Source organism: Labeo rohita, chromosome 19 (assembly GCF_022985175.1).
Source record: "Labeo rohita strain BAU-BD-2019 chromosome 19, IGBB_LRoh.1.0, whole genome shotgun sequence".
NCBI lineage: Eukaryota > Metazoa > Chordata > Actinopteri > Cypriniformes > Cyprinidae > Labeo > Labeo rohita.
The window spans coordinates 15,371,952-15,391,811 of record NC_066887.1 but is presented as its reverse complement, the minus strand read 5'-3'; the positions used below and the strand labels follow the sequence as shown (position 1 = coordinate 15,391,811).

Genomic DNA, 19,860 nt, shown 5'->3' with positions numbered 1-19,860 from the left:
AACCCCCCTCCCATGAAATGGCTCAATGATTTCAGTTCTCTTTCCTGTGTTGACATCTTTCCGATAGGACTGGGTACAAATATTGATTTTGTGATTAATCACCACCTTCATTTAAACAATCTCGCAGTAGTGTGAACAGCTCTGTTGATTTTAATAACTGACTTATTTTTAATAGATATACACTACTGTTCAAAATTTTGGGGTTATGACAGTTTTTTATTTGGAGAGAAATTAATACTTTTATTCAGCAAAGACACAATAAATTCTGTCATTTACTAGGGGCCAAGCACTAAAGTTTGCTTATTATGAAAGTTATGAAATTTGGCACACTGATAGAGGACTAACTCAAACACGCCAACACTTGTCCAAAGTTTCACTCATGTTTATGTTAACAACTTTTGAACCATAAAGTCTAGAAGGAAAATTCTCATTTCCTTGGCTCATGCTGAGTCAAATGGACACCAAAATTTAAAAATTGGTAAGGTCAAGTTTTTTTTGCTATTTTTAATAACCATTCTCGAACAATGTGCGAATGAATTTGACGAAAAGCCCGCAAAAATGGATGTGAGGTTATATCTAACGGTTTGGCGTATTGAGACCAAACATGGTATGTGTTATAACAACCATGACCTGAGGCTACCTGCACAGTTTCGACACAGCATCACCTAATAGTCAGGAGATATGATAAATGGTTATTTTGATTATAACTTCTGAATGATTTGGTCAAAAATCAAAACTGGTCTCTTTAGATTCGGTGGAGTATGCCGAGTCGAACCATACCCCATTTTGCGTGTCGGCCATTTTAAATTTTGTCGGAAAATGATATTTTTTACAAACACATTAGTGTATTGTTACAGAATTTGGTATGTGTCTTCTGCGCCATGCTCTGACAATAGCTTCTATTACATTCAATCAATATATTAACAAACTTAAGCACAGTTTCCCCACACAGAAAGGAGCCTCTGAAAGAATAACAATTTTATAACCAAATCATGCATGAACATGTAAAGAAGTCGAGGCTGACCTGAGCGCTGCTGTGCTTCCGCTTCGGTGAACACACGTCACCTCCCGGGTCTGGTATCCCACCTGCAGGTCCCAGAACTTCAACCCCTGGCGGTTCTGACGATTCCTCGTCCTCTTCTTTTTGATGAGCTCTCGGGTCTCAGGATCCCTCATCCTTCCCTTCACTCTGACCCTGTCCTTCACACGTTGTCCTTTGTTTTCCTTCACCTCTTTTTTCTCTTTGTTCTTGCGGCGCTTGCCCTGGCGTTCCTGCCTGGCTTGCCGATCCCGCTTTGCTTTCCGTTCAGGTTTGGGCTCTCTGGCTTCTCGGGCCTGTCGTATAGGCGAACCCATGCAGGGGCCCCAAGGTCCCACCCTCAGGCTGTGCAGGCTCTCCTCACCCTTGCAGGGGCCCGGCTGACAGGTACGGAACTCTGTGAGGTTGGGGCAAGCCGAACCGCCAAAAAGGGGCGGGGCAAGAACCCATCGCAAACGGTTCTGCAAGCCCATCCCACAACTCTTAGAGCAGGACGTCCATGGAGAGAATTCGGACACTACGCAGTCACGTGGGCATGGGATAAGGCAGGCCTGCTCTAACCGTGGCTTGGGCTCAAAGTACTCGCAGATGGCATCTTCCGCAGGAACGCCATCCGACTTGTGCACGCAGCCCACCTCCCGTGTCTGGATGCCCTCTTCGCCCCGAGTGCACACCGCTGGCCTTGGCACGCCCGCACTACGCATAGACACTGGCACGCACTGATTCCAGGCCCCTAGCTGCCAGTCGTACAGCTCTTTGTGCCAATCGCACACCCGGAAGCAGCTCTGTTGGTTGCTGGGTCGCTCTGACTGCTGGCAGTTGGTGTGTAACGTGGTCCAGCCCTCAGAATGGGCACACCATACTGCTCTGCTTTGACTTCCTCCTGGACCACACTCACTACCCATGCACCTACCCCACGGCCCTAAAAGAGAAATGAAGACAAAGGACACAACTTTAAAATTCAGTAAAAGTCTCATGAACAGACGTCAGTCTTGATTTGCGCTCATGTTCAATATCCCGATTGCCTCAGGTTTCACTTCCTGTGCAGGTCATAATTAATGTCTGCAGCCTACATGCACTTAAGACTTTAAACAGAGTTAAAAACAGGACATGGGTAGTCAGGAGGAGTCAAATACCCATTGTCTGAATCAATATTCCTGTATTCCCAGGGTCTCTATAATTCAAAACACTCTAGGGAGGTGTGGTAGTGAAGGCAAGCTGATTTTACTGATGGATTTCACAGCGTGCCAGAGACATCTGTGTGGAGAGGGCCACAGAGTATAGGGAGAAGAAAGAAAGAGGCCGTCATGTTGTTTTAAAAATTGGGCTTCCCACTCATGCTGGTTTTGACATGACAAAAAGGCAAGAGCTCATGAATATTAATTGGGAGCTACCCTTAAAAAGTACAACATAGAACACTGAGTTGCATTTTACACAGTTGCTTGAGGGACCAATTCAAGCGCTCTAGTCCATATGAAATTGTTAATTTAATTTGATAATTTACTACATCAAATCTGACAACTTCCAACATCTGCCACTGTCAGTCCCAGAGACTTTGCTGGACAATGGATAGCTGACTATTAATAGTTTGCACTTCCGTCACGGTTCGGTAAATTACCAGGATTTGCGGCCATATTGGCGATACTCGAAAGTAAACAACAGCACAGATTGCATGGTTAATGTACTACTAAATACGTGGTTCTGCTAATTTATGCTGTCTAAACCAGTGGTCCACTCCTCCAGTCCTCGGGGCCCACTGCTCTGCACATTTTGTATGTCTCCCTCATTTAACGCACCTGATTCAGATCATTAGCCCGTTAGGAGAAAGATCCATCAAAGCCACTTTAAGGCAAACCTGCAACCATTAGCCGAAAAAGCGCATTGGCTAAAGCTAACCCTTCTGGTCTGGCAGTACATGGAAAAGGAGACCCGAGGCATACATTTTTAAATGTATGTCAATGGAGGAGAGGCTGTACTATGCTGAATAAACAGCTTTTTAGAGGAAACGGCTTATTTAATGAATCGACAGCCTATCTGCTAATCTTCAACATGTTTTACACTAAACAATACTTTTGGATTTAACTATTTTTAGAGTTTACCATTAAAAATGCTGTTTTATAAGACAAGTCACTGACTTTTTGCGACAAGTGGGATTCAGCTTACGGCACTTCGTATTCATTCCTATGGTATCCGTAAACGAAGATTGAGTGTCGCACAACTCTGAAATTCAGTGTTGTCCAGGTTGTAATGTGATTGGTTATTAAGGATACGTGATCCAAGTTAGCCGTTACACTCTCTCCAACAGTAAGTAATACACACCCTCTCATCTTCCTATAGTAAGACAATCTCTGGATCCATGAACTGAACTGAGTGTGTCAGATTCAAAAACATACAAAATGTGCAGAGCAGTGGGCCCCGAAGACTGAAGTTGAGAACTACTGGTCTAAACCACACAAAAAAAAAAAACGTGTGGAAGCAGCTAAATCGTTTGGAGAATGACTTAGTAAGCAGGAAAGAGCACAAATATTTTGACAAACTAAAGTTAATAGGTGGTAAAGATACGTACAAGTAGTACTAATTAAGATATTAGCCTACTATTTCAACTACTGGACCGGAAATGATAAGAATAAACACAAAAAACACAAATGTTGTCAAGATTCATGCCCTGAAAATCCTGATTCAGTTTGATCAACCACAAACGCCTTTTGTTCCCCAGACGGTTATTGCACTCCTCAATAATTGACCATTTTCAGCAGCAATAATCAGTCAAATATGTAAGTTTTGTTTGGTTCAGTGGCACTGTATACGTTCAGTGCCGCCAATATGGCCGATTGATCACGTGTCGTGAAAACACTCTTAAGGACGGTTCGTATAGAATTTCTGTCGGTTTTCAGCATTCTGTCATCATTTACTCACTCTCAAATTATTCTAAACCTGTATGATTTACTTTCTTCCGCAGAAAACAAAATAAAGCATTCTGAAGCAACTGTTTTGTCCATATAATAAAAAAAAGTCCAAAACAACACTAGACCTCACTGAGTGAGATTTTAAATGACAGGAGAGTGAGTAAAAGATGACTGAATTCTCATTTTTGGGTGATCTATCCTCCTAACCATGAATCATTAGTCTAGTAGTAATATTTTTGTTTTGTTTAAGGAGCTTAGGTTATTCTAAGCTAAAGTAACACCCTTAAACTTCCCATTTCCTCTGCATCTTCCAATTTTTCAGTCTCTATAGAGCACTAGAGACATAAGCACACAGTCTGAAGCAGTAAATCGAAGCGAGCTGACAGATGAACTGAAATTCAGTTTGACAATTTGCTGAGGTCATGAAGGAAAAAAGCATTTTATATCAAGTGATGAAGTGTTATATTGCATCTCTATTCTCATATTTTTTATTTTCACGATATTCCGTAACCATCACCTGAGGTCATTTCATTTGATTGCAAAGCACGACTGAGATCTTCTCACAAATAATCTTTTCTAAAAGCACTCTCTCTCTGCCTACAGTGGTTCATTGTGCGCTCTGGTACCTGTCTTAGAAAGTGCTTGGGCCAAAGGGTGATTTATTTCAGAGAAATGAAGGCCATTTGAAGCCCTGCTTTATGACTCCACTCGATAAGGACGAGACAGGCCGATGTAAATGTCAACGGAAGAAGCTGCGGGCTAAATTAGCCTACAGCTGCAACCACAAGGACCAGGTCAATACAGATCGATACCGACCACAAGAAACTGCTTCGGATACAACAGATGGAGCCACCACAAACTGAATAACCTCAAACACCGGAAAAAGATATTCACCAGCATTCTCAATACAAGATTCTGATTTAATAAAAAACTAGCGCCGAGTAATTTCCGACTTATTCCACGGGCAGTTTGTCACATGGTTAGCCACTGTAAACACTAATTTTCTGGGGAAATCAAGAGCAATTCGATTTTGAGAGCAAGGAGGAAGATTAAAATTCCACACAAGTGAACATGTCTGCATGAAACACTCAAAACATAACCTTAAAGAAATTTGTGGGTTAAGTACAACTTAAACTCAATCAACAGAATGTGTGGCATTGTTAATTAACCCAACAATTAATCACATACTTACAGTGAAGCATTTACAATGTAGGTGAAAGGAGCCTATTAAAAAAAGTGAAATACTCATTGTTTCAATAGTATAGCCGTAAGACATAAACTACAGTTGAGGTCAAACGTTTACATTCACCTTGCAGTATCTGCAAAATGTTATTTTACCAAAATAAGAGGGATCATACAAAATACATGTTATTTTTGATGTAGTACTGACCTGAATAAGATATTTCACATAAAGTACATTTATAGTCCGAAAGAGGAAAATAGTAGTTGAATTTATAAAAATGGCCCTGTTTAAAAGTTGACAAACATTTGATTCTTAATACCATGTTGTTACCTGAAAACATTTTTTTTTTTTTCAGCAATAGTTGTTCATGAGTCCCTTATTGGTCCTGAACAGATAAATTGCCTGCTATTCTTTAAAAAAAATGCTTCAGGTCCCACAAATTCTTTGATTTTTCAGCATTTTTGTGTTTTTGAAACCTTTCCAACAATGACTATGATTTTGAGATTCATCTTTTCACACTGAGGACAACTGAGTGACTCATATGCAACTATTACACAAGGTTCAAATACTTGATGCCTCAGAAGGAAAAAACAACGCATTAAGAGCCAGGGGTGTAAACTTTTGAACAGAATGAAGATGTGTGCATTTTTTTTAATTTGCCTAAACATATTTTTTTCATTTAGTACTGCCCTTCAAAAGCTACAGAAGATACTTGCATGTTTCCCAGTAGATAAAATAAGTTAAATTTACCCTGATCTTCAAATTCAAAAAGTTTTCACCCCCCAGCTCTTAATGCATCGTTTTTTCTTCAGGAGCATCAGTGAGTGTTTGAACCTTCTGTAATAGTTGCATATGAGTCACTCAGTTGTCCTAAATGTGAAAAGATGGATCTCAAAATCATACAGCCAAACATTGGAAAGGGTTCAAATACACAAAAATGCTGAAAAATCAAAGAATTTGTGAGACCTGAGGGATTTTTCTGTAAAACCTTGTTTTGGACATAAAAGGGACTCTATCACTAAGCAAAAAAAAGGGTCATTTATATAAATTCAACTATTATTTTCTCTTGTGGACTATATATAAACGTTTTTATGCGAAATATCTTATTTAGGTCAGTACTAAATAAAAAATAACATACATTTTGTATGATCCCTCTTATTTTGTTAAAATAATTAACACTTTGCAGATTCTGCAAGGTGTCTGTAAACTTTTGACTTTAACTGTATATGTGTGTTAACATGATTTTAATGTGAAAAAAAATCCCTAACCTTTTCTGTGTAAAGTTCTATCCAATTTTACAATGACAATGATAAACTCTACAAGACACTAAAATAATGGTTTCAACTATTACACAGCTCAAATATCATTCATATTTCTGCTTTTAAATCCTCAACAACCTTGCACATCTTTACCTCTATTATAAGTAAGCTTTCGCTCTATCCTTAATCAACAAGAAATGAATCAAACTTATTATTATTTTACATCAATCCACAAATTCAGAAGATTAAGCATGTACTGTTGTATTGAATGTGGAATATTCTTGAATAAGAGCTCTATATCACTGCATGTGTTTATAGAGGAAGCGTAATGGAGCTCCCCAGAGAGAGCTGGCAAGAGCTTCTTCATTCACAACGCCTGCAGCTGCAGGTGCTCAGAATAATTTATGAGCATGTCACCGGGTGATGTGGTCATCTACAGGCCAGGGGACACCAGGGAGACACAGAGCAAAACACCATGCAGGACCGGGCGGCACATCACAGGAACAAGATAGAGCCGTGCCCGCAAAGTTTAGAAAGCACGGAAGATGGCAAATTCATTTCAATCCGTAAAGGTTACGGTGGATGTGGTATATTAAATGAAAAGAGATGGAAAAGGCAAGGATGTGGGAATGAGTAAGCGAAAAGAAGATGGCAGAAGACGGATAAAAAGAGGAAAAGGAGAGAGGTTTATGGTAGATAAGACTCCTTTGTTTGTAGGCCGTTGCTCCAGCTGTTGGATCTACTGCCGCAGGGCATCAGTAAAAGAGCTCATCAATTTTCCGGTCTGCTCCTCCACCTGCCACTCACTGATTTTTATTATCTCCTATCACACAAACACACCCCAAATACACACATATGGCACAAGAATAGATTTAAACATGGTTTTCAGTTAAATGCAACTCAGTTTCTAAAAATTAATTAAGCGATTCAGAGAGTTGTGAGCTTGAAAGTTGTTTTGAATATTAAGGGCTGAAAATAATTATAGCCACACTGATATCCAGAGCAACAGAGTAACTGCAAGTATAGTCTCAGCCTCAGACGTCATGCCCATGGACCGCTGGCTGAACATCTGACGCATATGGCACACAAAAGTGGAAACACTTCAGGAGTTTCGAAGTTGTCATCGAATTGGTTAAATTATATATGACATATGCCGCTTTCTTTAACTTTCCGCCTGGAAACAAAGATTCTGTGATGCCAAACCCCCTCATGAAAGAAAAAAGCTGTCGGGTCTACAACTGTGACGATAAGCAATTTTCAGGATCAACTAAATGCTGGATTTTCAAAAAGTATGTGAAATATTTAAAGTTCACAGCACAAAATCTTTAAAATGCATATAGTATAGCCATAAACTACAGTTGAGGTCAAAAGTTTACATACACCTTGCAGAATCTGCAAAATGTTGATTATTTTACCAAAATAAGAGGAATCATACAAAATGCATGTTATTTTTTATGTAGTACTGACCTGAATAAGATATTTCACATAAATACATTTATAGTCCGAAAGAGGAAAATAGTAGTTGAATTTATAAAAATGGCCCTGTTTAAAAGTTGACAAACACTTGATTCTTAATACCATGTTGTTACCTGAAAACTTTCTTTTTTTTTTTTTTAGCAATAGTTGTTCATGAGTCCCTTATTTGTCCTGAACAGATAAATTGCCTGCTATTCTTAAAAAAAAATGCTTCAGGTCTCAAAAATTCTTTGGTTTTTCAACATTTTTGTGTATTTGAACCCATTCCAACAATGACTGAATGATTTTGAGATCCATCTTTTCACACTGAGGACAACTGAGGGACTCATATGCAACTATTACAGAAGGTTCAAATACTCAGTGATGCATCAGAAGGAAAAACAATGCATTAAGGGTGTACACTTTTGAACAGAATGAAGATGTGTTCTAGAGTTTTACACACTGGTCTGTTATTGTGGGGACATTTCCACGCCCCTAAACATGACGTGGCACAAAACGAAACGTGATTGGTTGCTTTACCTGTCAGTCATATGGCCTCTTGGGCAGGCCTTGGCCATTCAAAGCGGCCAAGGTTCCCAGTCCTTCTTCCGTCAATGTAAAGGTCTGGCTACGCGAGACTATTGCAAGTATGGCATTGCTTTTTCACAATTCAAAGAAATTAGGTAACTTACAGTTTAGGAAGATATTTCCGTTTACTTGATCCGTTTTTTTTCTGTCAATGAAAATTGTATAAGTCAATGGTCAAATAGTAAGTCAATGGATGCACAATTAAGTTTTAAGTTTTAAACAAATAAGTTTCATGAATGATTCAATGACTCATTCATTAAGACATTTGGCTCCTGAATGAATCTGTTTTTAACCTAATCGAATGAGTTAGTGATTCACTCAGAAAGAAATGTTTTATTCTTGTATGAATCTCTTTGACCAAATCAGTTGAGTGAATGATTCAGTGATTCACTCATAATGACATGTTTTGTCCCTAAATGAATCAGCATTTTTGAACAAATCAGTAATGATTCAATGACTCACCTGAATGAATCAGTTCGAAACAAATTCATTGACTCACCAATGAAAAACTGTCAACACAACTGGTGTACTGATGTAAATACAGTACTCTAATGTACTGATATTCTGCATTTTATTTTATGTATTTTTGGTAGCTGTAAAATAGAATGGATAATATCCCATCAGCCAGTCATTTGTCAAAAAAACAAAGCAAAAACAAAACATGTTCTTTTTTTTTTGATAATGATGGATGGACTGTACATCAATTGCAAAACAGTTATAGAGCTCTTGAAATAATAAATCAAAGGAAGCTTTTTCAAAGCAATTACATTTAGCACAAATATTCTCCCATGAGTACAAGAAATCCATTATACAATTAATTTAATTCTTTATTTTTAATCAAACACAAATTCTCAAAGGCCTTCATTAGCTCAGTGAAGAGAAGCAAGTGATTGTTGAAGGTTATGAGACGTGTTTTTCACAGATATGATTATGTACAGTAGTCAGCTTTAACTGTCTGACTGAGAAGAATAGGAGAAAGAGAGATGGAGGGAGGGCGACTGCTTGTATGTAAAATAACTTCTCTTTTGCATCCTCTCCCCATCCCCAATTTGGTATTTCCTGCGGTGCCAGGTGGGCAAGCTAAACCTGGCATTTACCAGGGAAATGTAAAACAGCGTGAAATGTTGCTCCATACCAGCTTGGCTGGATACAGAGGCTTTAGAAAATGGGAGCATGCTGGGCCGACGCTCTGCATTCATGCGCTCCAGACACGCGCATGATGAAGAACTAGGAAAAGCCCAGGAAAAGGTCACGCGTTTCAACCACTGACTATTGTTTAGATCGGCACGATTACAAAGTTAAAATGTTATTCCATTAAATTGCATGATATTTGCTGTCAGAGGGGAAAAGAGATATAATTCTCTGCAGTCTTTTATCAGACTCAGTCTCAGTCAGCTCTGAGAATCACTGTCGAATGAGGACAGTCGGGTTTTATCTACTACCCACAGAGAAATATTGAAGTTGTGCTGATAACTAATAATATTGCGAACAGCTGACACTCTCACCTACACATTTAATATCAAGACATCTGCTACACCCGAGATATCCATATAGGAGTCATAAAATCTTTTATCCCTCTTTCTTATTCATGTCGAATCTCTTTTTTGATCACAGTAGACACACCAAGGCTTTTCCAAAGCTTGCTGCAGAGTCTATTGCCCACAAATCCCTTTACACAGACTTCTGGATTTGACTGTGTTCCTTTTCCTGGTTGAATCATAATTGGTTATAAAGCATTTTTTATGTTGTACAGTGTCAGTCACAAGGAAGTCACTCATTTTGCAGTGTTGCAACATACACATGCTAAAGTAAAGAGAGAAGACATACAAGAGGCAATATTCCCAAACTCATATTGTTCTCCTTCAAGGATATATTGCATGTCACAGGGTTGCCCAGAGGAATATTTTACATATTTGCTCGGAGGTTGCTCTTTTATATCTCAGGAGACTTAATTCACTGTTGTTTCTTGTAGGTCTCAGTTTTGTCCTACATTTCTCCTAAAATTCCTTAGAAAATACACAAAAATAATAGCTGAAAGGCACTGAAAACTCAAGGGACATGGTTAAATTTTTACTTACTACATAAACAGAGTAGGGTGTGGAAGCCCGTTTCCACCACTGAATAAAAACAAAAGGTAATTGCGACTTTTTATTCCACAATTCAGAACTGTGAGATATAAACTCACAATTCTGAGAATTAAACCTGTAATTCTGACTATATAGATATAACAGACACAAACTCGTAATTGCGAGAAAAAGTCAGAATTGTGAGATATAAACTCGCAACTCTGAGAAATAGATAAAAACTCGCAATTCTGATTTTTTTCTCGCAATTCTGACTTTGTGAGATATAAACTCGCAATTGCAAGTTATAAAGTCCAATTTTGAGGTGGAAAAAAAAGAGACTGATATGTTCTCAGAATTGCAAGTTTATATCGCACAAATGCGTGTTATAAATTCAGAACTGCGAGATAAAAGTCAAAAAAAAAAAAAAAAAAAAAAAAAAAAAAAAATATATATATATATATATATATCTTCAAAAGCATTCAAAAATTCAAAATTCAAAAGCTCCCAGATGCCTGCAGTTTATATACAGTATAACTGCGAGAAATAGCATTGAATTTCTTTCCTCCCATCTCGTATTCATTCCCTTTAGGGGTTCACGAGTACACACCATTTCCTTTCAGAACACGGTATTCGGGCATGCACATCCGTAAAGAAAATACACTAATTTGATCATTATACCATCATAGATCATCATATATATAATATTATATTCTATTGTAATATATTTTATATTTATACCTTCTGACTACATTAAATAGCACCATGAAAAATCATTTGATTTCTAGTGTTATCTTGGCAAACCTGAGCACACAGAGTGAGATTTTACTGACATCTCTTCTGAAACTCTAAATTACTAGACTTTTTCCATATAAAGTCCTACAATTTGGATGAGTCAAGCAATATCTCAATTATTACTGTATGTTATCATGTTATCATGAAATGCCATATAACTGCTGCAACCCTGCTGCTTTATCTGTCTGCTTCTATCTATTCATCTATTCCAAAACAAAATGCTTTACAACCCGCTCCAAAAAGCTTCAAATATGACAAAAGATTTACTTTATGAAAAGAAATACTCGTTCAATAAATGATGCAAGTTCTTAAGTGTTTGTGTATCTGTCTCTGCCTTGTTCAAGGACGTTCCCTATCAAAATGAGTAACTGTTCTCAGTTCAGCCCGCACTGAGCTCGGTCAAGGTCTCCCACACTTTGGAGAGGAAAACGGTTCAAAGGTAAAAAGCTGAATTATTGATAAAACTAAATCTTGAATTTAAGCTAGTTTCCTTCTTGGAAAAATAAATGAGAAGAGAAGAGAAGTACGGACGATGTGTGTGCAAAAAATATTATTCTAAGGCCATTTGCTCAGCTTAAAGTAAGAGTAAGAAAAGCGATACTAGGAATTTAAAATGACTCATGTATCTTTCATAAAAGTTCACTGAGCGGCAGGTTCTTTGCTATTAGTATGAGACATTACACGCTTCATTTAGGATGTCGTGCAACGTTGCATAGAGCTTGTGAAAGCCCATGAATGCGTGCCAAACTGTTGTGAATACGCTCTTTTCAGCATCATCAACTGCACTGTGGGGAAGGGGCGAAAATGACTTTAAAGCATCTCATAATCATTTTTAAGGCCATTGCGTTTTAGAATTTGGCTTTAGATGCTTTTAAAGACTGAATCTAACACGTAACAATGTGTGAGAACTCTCACATAATTAATGCTTATAGACGAAGAAAAGATGTCAGTCATTCTGTCAAACTCATATGACTTTCTTCCGTGGAAAACAAAAGGAGAATTTCTGACAAATGTTCATGCTGCTCTTTTTTATGCAATTGTAACATCTGGGCACTGAAGCTTTCAAGCTTCAAACATGACACAAACTAGATCTAAATAAATCTAGTTTCACACTAGATTTTTGAGTGACCTGTCCCTTAAAACAACACTCTGATCTGTGCTGTTGTTTCTTTGTATCCCAGTGAACTGCATCCACATGCACACACACATACAGTTCGCACACATAACTCACCAAAAACAGCTTTTTGCTCTATTCTAAGGGTCAGTAATAACAGGCCAACTTGAAAAAGCTGAATCATCATTTTTAAATAGGTTTGAGCCTCACAATATCAAGAACATGTACTCCCATAAATCATTGGAATCAGCTAGAAAAAATACAATAGCTGAATTTTGTGAGTGTGTATGTCTGAAAGGTTGCATGAGTGATTCTGAGCAGTGTATTTGGCCAATGGAAAATATGCCCACTTCACTCAGAGAGCAAGAAGCATGATGGGATTCCTACCCCCTGCTGAATGCCATCTAACTCACAGACGGCCACACATTTATCACTCACCACTGAGCAAGTGTGTGTATGCAAGTGTATGTAAGTGGCAAGGAAAGGCTGTGTTCATAATAACTCACACAGAGAGGTGGTATGACCACCTGCGTGAGCTGTCAGTGAACAGCCACCTTTCACAACATGACATGTTACATGAAGAACAGAGGTGCATAAAATAAAATTTTGTAGTCGCAAAAAGTCTTAATAGAGCTCTTAAAGGAACAGTTTACCAAAAATTGAAAAGTCAAGCTGTTGAAGTCTTTCCACGGTTAAAAAGTACTGAATTGTTCAACATATCCGCTGATGTTCAGTTATTTTTGTGTGCTATAATTAATAGTAAAGAGGAAGAAATTCAATAATACAGCTATCTATCATGCAACATTAAAGGGTTAGTTCACCCAAAAATGAAAATTACCCCATGATTTACTCACCCTCAAGCCATCCTAGGTGTATACGACTTTCTTCTTTTTGTCTTGGCACTTCTTTGTAATGGCAGTGAATGGGTGTTGAGATTTTGAAGCCCCAAAAAGTGCATCCTACCATCATAAAAATGCTCCAGGGGGTTAATAAAGGCCTTCTGAAGTGAATCGATGTGCTTGTGTAAGAAAAATATCTATATTTTAAACTTTATAACCCGTAATCTCTACCTTCCGTTAACTGTCGTATGACAGGTTGACAACGTAGGATGTAGGATGCAGGACGTAGGCATAGTATAAACTCCGGTGAGAATATGCTAGTCTCATGAGAACCAAGTTTTGTTTACAGCAAAGGAAAACCAGTCTCCTCTTGGCTTATATTGAAATCCTCATTTTTCTTTACAAGTCCTCGCTTTGTACTTCTAAATTTTTGACAGGTGTTTTGTTTTGCTCTTTCCTCTGCGTTCGTCACTTTTCACCGGAGCTTATGCTATACCTACGTCATCATCTGGAATACCACTTTCTTGTGAACATGCGTATGACAGTTAGCGAAAACTAGAAATTATGGTTTATAAAGTTTAAAGTATGGACATTTTTCTTACACAAATGCATCAATCCACTCCAGAAGGCCTTTATTAACCACAGAAGCTGTGTGGAGTACTTTTTATAATGTATGGATGCACTTTTTTGGGCTTCAAAATCTCAACAGCCATTCACTGCCAATATAAATCTTGGAAAAGCCAGGACATTTTTAATATTACTCCAATTGTATTTATCTGAAAGAAGAAAGTCATTTACACCTAGGATGGCTTAAGGTTGAGTAAATCATGGAGTAATTTTCATTTTTGAGTGAACTATCCATTTAAATTTTACAATAAAATTGACAATTTGAGAGTGATAAGTATCAAAAATGACAAAATATGAACCAATCACATAACTGCTTTCTCCACACACAACTTCTGACTCATACTGAAGGAGTGTTTCACATATAAAGTCTGAAGTCATTTCACACAGGATCATTATAGATATGATTCATTAACATCTGACAACCAGAAAATGTTCAAATACTTGGTTTCTCCTCATTTCTAACAGTGTGTCTGTCTTGTTTCATCATTTTACATAAAAAAAAAAAAAAAAAAAAAAAAAGTTATTTATTTGCTAGCAAATGTTTTACTATGAAAATTTGCGTATGCCTTATGGTATAATATTTTGTCGTTTTAATGATATTCAACTATTTTAAAGTGTGGCTTAAGCATCTAAATATTTTATGAGGCCACTTCGGAGGAAGTGTAAATTATAACCTCCACCAAACGCACTCATAAACAGATGCAAACAAACAGTCTCAGAGCTCTCAACACAAATCCCCAGCCATATCAATTGAGTTACACTTTGTTATTTTACAATAACACACAAACCTCAGGAGATCTGTGTTTTACTGTGAAACGAGCCCTGTTTGAGATCTCCAGCCACACACAACTGACACCAGATCAGTCCGGCCCGGGTGGAGGTCTGTGCCCGTCGGCTGTAGGGAACTGGCCACATCCTCCCTTTGTTCCTGAAAGAACAGTAGCATTTTGTACTGTGAACTCACAATAGAAAAGCACCTAAAGCTGGACGGGTGTGACGACGTGCCTGGCCAGAGCTTCAGCTGCCCACACACAAAAATACAGCATGGCACAAAGGATCCTTTTTGGCTCCTTTATCCAAACACACCCACAGACAAACTCAATGCTGTAAAACAACACTGTATTCTTCAGTATGTTTTTTGTTGTTATTTTCTGCATCTAATCTAAATAGGTCTAAAAAGATACATGATGCCTGAAAACTATTTTCTCAAAAGCCTATTTCTGCCTTGGTTAAGAAAATAAATCACAATGAGAAACTTTCACATAATAATGACTTATCACAACACACAGCAACTTTCATGTAAAAAATTACTTAACATCTCACAGTAATGAGAAACTTTATGTAATAATGGCTTAATGTCTCACAATAATAAAACTGTCACATACAGTAAAATCTTTACATCTTATAATAAACTTTCACATAACGACTTAACATCTCAGAATGATGAGAAACTTTGTGAGAAAATTTCTTATTATAATGAGATACTCGGTCATAATTATTTGATTTTTTCCAACAAATTTGCAACATAAGTAATCATTTTCAGGGCTCTATGTTTATTTTTCTTTTTAGGAGCACTTGTTCTCTTTAGGCGCACAGTCAAAATTTCAGGAGCACCTTCTAATCAATAATCAAAAAATCTGATCAAAAATGAGCCTTCCCATTATGATATGATATTTGACTCCTTAAAGTGAATTACAGGGGAATTTTGTTTTTACATTTGTAATGCCATTTTTCTAACTTTATTAAAAGTATGTCATCTTTTATGTCATTTTTTAAATATATATTTCATAAACTTTTCAAAATTTCTAATTAAAACAACAGAATAAGAACCAGTACACTGTAAAAAATAAAAAACACAATTTGTTGAGTCAACTTAAAATAATTTGTTACCCTGCTGCCTTAAAATTTTAAGTTCAGTCAACTAAAATAAGTTTAGTCAACTTGAAATGTTAAGTTGGACTAAGTAACAACTTAGATATTTGTGTTTGCTAATCTTAACAGATGGGTAAGTAACCCAGCTGCCTTAAAATTTTAAGTTGATTAAACTCAAATATCTACGTTGTCACTTAGTATAATTTAATATTTCAATATTAAACATTTGAATAAACTTTTTTTGAGTAGACTGAACTTAAAAAAGTTGACTTAACAAATTGTTTTTTACAGTGTAGAATAAGTTAACAATCAAATGAAATCATTATTAAAAAAAATAATTGGCTTGTAGGTGTATTTTCATGTTTAATGAGGCTCAGAGGTGGTATGTGTGCAATCAAATTCATACATTTATGTTAAGATTAATGTTTTAAATATAACATTTTGAATATAGAAATATTAAATGATTCAAATAACTGAAAATATACTTTAAAATGAAACTAAAACTGACAGTAGGTGGCAGCAAGTCGCTGATTTTATCACTGAATCATTCATTTATTAGGTTCGTTTGAAAGGCTGATTCATTCAGGAATGAAGCAACTGTCTTTATGAATGGGAAATTGAATCATTGACTCACTAGATTCGTTTAAAAAACACGTTCATTCATAAACGAAACACCGCTGTTTTTGAATGTAGATGCACAGCGCCTCAATTGTGACTTGTTTCAAAACTATTTTGACGACGAAATTGAGCAAAACCAGGCAATAGTTTTATAGTCAGACAATGTAATGTGCCTGTGATACATTACTAAACGTTGCAAAAGCAAGAACCTTTAAAGCTCCCCTCAGCGCAAACGCAAATAAGCTGATCGGTTCAGTCGCACTGGTGCTCCTAAATATTTTTTTCATAGTCGCACGCAGTAGTTTTCAGTCAGCTCTGATTATGAAAATGTCATTAAGTTAGTATTTTGATTATTCTCTCAATATAATATCATGATAATGGAAGATTTTTTTAAAGCAAGACAAAAATAGAGATTTTAGAATTAAAAGTTTAAAACAATTAGTTTTTTTTTTCTTCAGTAAAGACATCCTTCTTTGTTTTATGCTGAAACTCTTTGTTCGCTCTCCATTTAAAGTAAAGTCCCAAGCCACACAGTTTTCATTATAAACAGCTGCTGTTATCTAATTCTAACAGAAGAATAATCAAATCTTGAAAGGGTAATTAAGAAGAGGCTTGCAGCAAGATGAACAAGAGGCAGTTGGGCTCTGGAGGAGAAGCAAGACTTATTTGAGGTCATATGCTGGAAGCCTTCAAGATGTTCTAAGATTATCTTAAACATCAACACCTGTGCACAATGAAGATGTGTGGCAGATCAACCGCAACTATACATGTGAGGCTTTAGATAGAATCTAAATATTCAAAAACATAAATTACTTCATTTTTTTCTTTGTATCATTCAAAGATCATTTCAAGATACAATAGGCTTCAAAGATCTAAGTCAATCAATAGTCATCAAAGTAAATTAAATTATTTAGTGGGCAGACGCTGGTTATACAACAGGAGATGACAGGAACAAAAGCAAGAGACGGAGAAACAGCAAATAGAGACAGACAGAGATGCAGAGTGAAAGGAAGGGAAGTGTGAAGGAAATCTTTCAGGATGCATGCCCTTCAGATTAATGACATTAGTTAGAGTACGGGGCAGGGGGCGGAGGGGTTTACATGATTGGATTTGGCTCGAGAGACGAGAGAGGTGCAGAGAGAGAGAGGGAAAAGAGCGATGGAGACCGCAGGGGTCACGTCTGCCAGCATGTGGCCGTGTGGAGGGGGGGAGAGTCAGCGGGTTTGTGGGCACCACAATGCTGCTTTGATTAACATCATGTTCACGTCACATCAACATACACTGTAATCCACTCTGAAATAAACCCTCACCCCTCTGCTTCAGTCTAAATCAGGGGAACAAAAGGGGAAAATTGAGTCAAATCAATTTAATTGTGTAATTAAATAATGAATTTATTCTCCATCTAAGAAAACAATTCCAGGCCTTGTACTCTTTGGCTGTGGCTAATTCATTAGTCCTGAGTTTATTGTTTGGATTGCAAATTTAATTGTTGATAACTGGACTGGACAAATGCTAATACCGCAATTTTGCAGTATGTGTGTGTGTACAGGCTATTAAGTCTTCAGCGGACACAGCTGGTGTGTGGGAAAGACACAAGGTTCAAACAGAGTTCTGCAGAGCCCTTACAGGCTATACAAGGTGTCTGAGCTTAAGATCACACCGCTGGAGATCAGCACTGCTAAATTCAGCTTAACGCGCAGGATAAAAAGTGCAAAAACGTGACTGGTAATAGTTATCTAAAGTTCATCTGCCTGCAAGTGAACATTTAATTTGAAACCTGAGGTTTACAGACATCACCCTCATGCTGTTCCAATCCTGTATGAGTTTCATTCTTCCGTGGAACACAAAAGTTTTTTTATTTTTTTCGTTTAAGAGGAGAGAGAAAGTCAAACAGGGTTGGAACGACATGAGGGTGAGTAAATAATAGGGGTGTAACGGTACACAGATGTCACGGTTCGATTCCTTCCCTTGGTTTGAGGGTCATGGTTTGATACGATTTCGGTACAACAGAAAAAAAAATCTACCATGCTAGGTTTCTTTTCATTTATTTTAAACAGACAGTAGTACAAATTACATTTTTTCCACCTACATGTGAAAATACTAAAAATTAAATGTCATATATAGGCTATAAAATCTGCAGTACATATATATATAGGAAGGAATAAATACTTGAAATATATTTTATTTAGTCAGTTAGACAAAGGGAAAAAAACTGTAAAGGTAATGTAGCCTATATTTGCTGAGTTTCAGTTCAATTTTGTGACAGAAAAGAAACTCAAATGTCAGAAAGCGACATTCTATTTGTTTTTTAAGCTGATTTCGCTGGTATGAGGAACGTTGAAGTAATCGCACCGGCTCACAAACACAAAACATATCGGTTCCAGGCTTCTAGCATTGCTAACTTGACAGCGCAACAAAGTGAACCAAAGTGAACCAAACATCAGCGCGTTATACTCCTTTGTTAGTGAGAGATGCGTTCAGAATCAGCACATGACCACTGTTTAGTGGGCTTTGTTTTCAAATGCGCAACTCCTTTTTTGCTTTGTTTTTGAATTTTTGCTTTTGTGGGAACTAAAGGACACCAAGGTCACAAGAATTCAAGAAAACAGTTGAATACAGTTGAAAAAGTGTATTTGTTAAAAGTGTTTTATACCATCTGGAACTGCAATATGTTTATCTTTGGGAAGTACATACATTTGAATGTATTTTATAGTGACAAATTATGGTGACAATTACTTTAATAGGTTGCTGATTTCTTTTGTTCATTATGGTGACGATGTTGATGGCAATTATGACGTTGACGGTGATGATGATGGTAGCAGTAATGATAATGACTTTTGCAGTGATGATGATGATGTTGATGACAATTTTAGAAAAGCAGCTGTGTTCTGTGATGATTAATAAATCAGACAAACCTTGATAGATTACTTTTCTAGAAACTGTGTTTGCTAGGACAGTGAGATAGTGACTGCTTGTTGTCATGTCAGCTTGTTTGCCTTTTTTAATGCTAAAAACTGTACTTGAGTTATTAAAATGTATGGAAATAAAAACTTAAGACCAATTCTTTGAAAATTCTAAAACTACATTTGCATTAAAGGGATAGTTTACCCAAAAATAAAAATTCTGTCATTAATTACTCACCCTCATGTCATTCCAAACCCATAAGACATTCATCTTCAGAACACACATTAAGATGATTTTGAAGAATTCTGAGTGCTTTCTGACCCTGCACAGGCAGCAACACAACTACCACGTTCAAGGCCAAGAAAGGTAGTAAGGACATTGTTAAAATAGTCCATGTGACATCAATTGTTCAACCGTAATTTTATGAATTTTCTTTATGCACAAAAAGTGTTGTCATAGCTTCATAAAATTACAGTTGAACCACTGATGTCAGATGTCCTTACTACCATTCTGGGCTTTAAAGGTGTCAGTTGAGTTGCTGTTTATGCAGAGACTATGGATTTCTATGGAGAGGTTATGGATTTCATCAAAAATATCT

The 19,860-nt window shown here is 37.1% G+C and overlaps 1 protein-coding gene across 2 annotated transcripts in view; it reads right to left on the bottom strand.

Moving 5' to 3' along the window:
• thsd7aa (thrombospondin, type I, domain containing 7Aa) overlaps positions 1 to 19,860 on the bottom strand; it is a 151,082-nt gene that overhangs the window by 93,179 nt on the left and 38,043 nt on the right. For both annotated transcript variants that reach the window (XM_051136946.1, XM_051136947.1), the window contains exon 2: positions 1,025 to 1,961. In XM_051136946.1, coding sequence (XP_050992903.1) covers positions 1,025 to 1,961 — 937 coding nt within the window. The remainder of the gene's footprint in view (positions 1 to 1,024; positions 1,962 to 19,860) is intronic.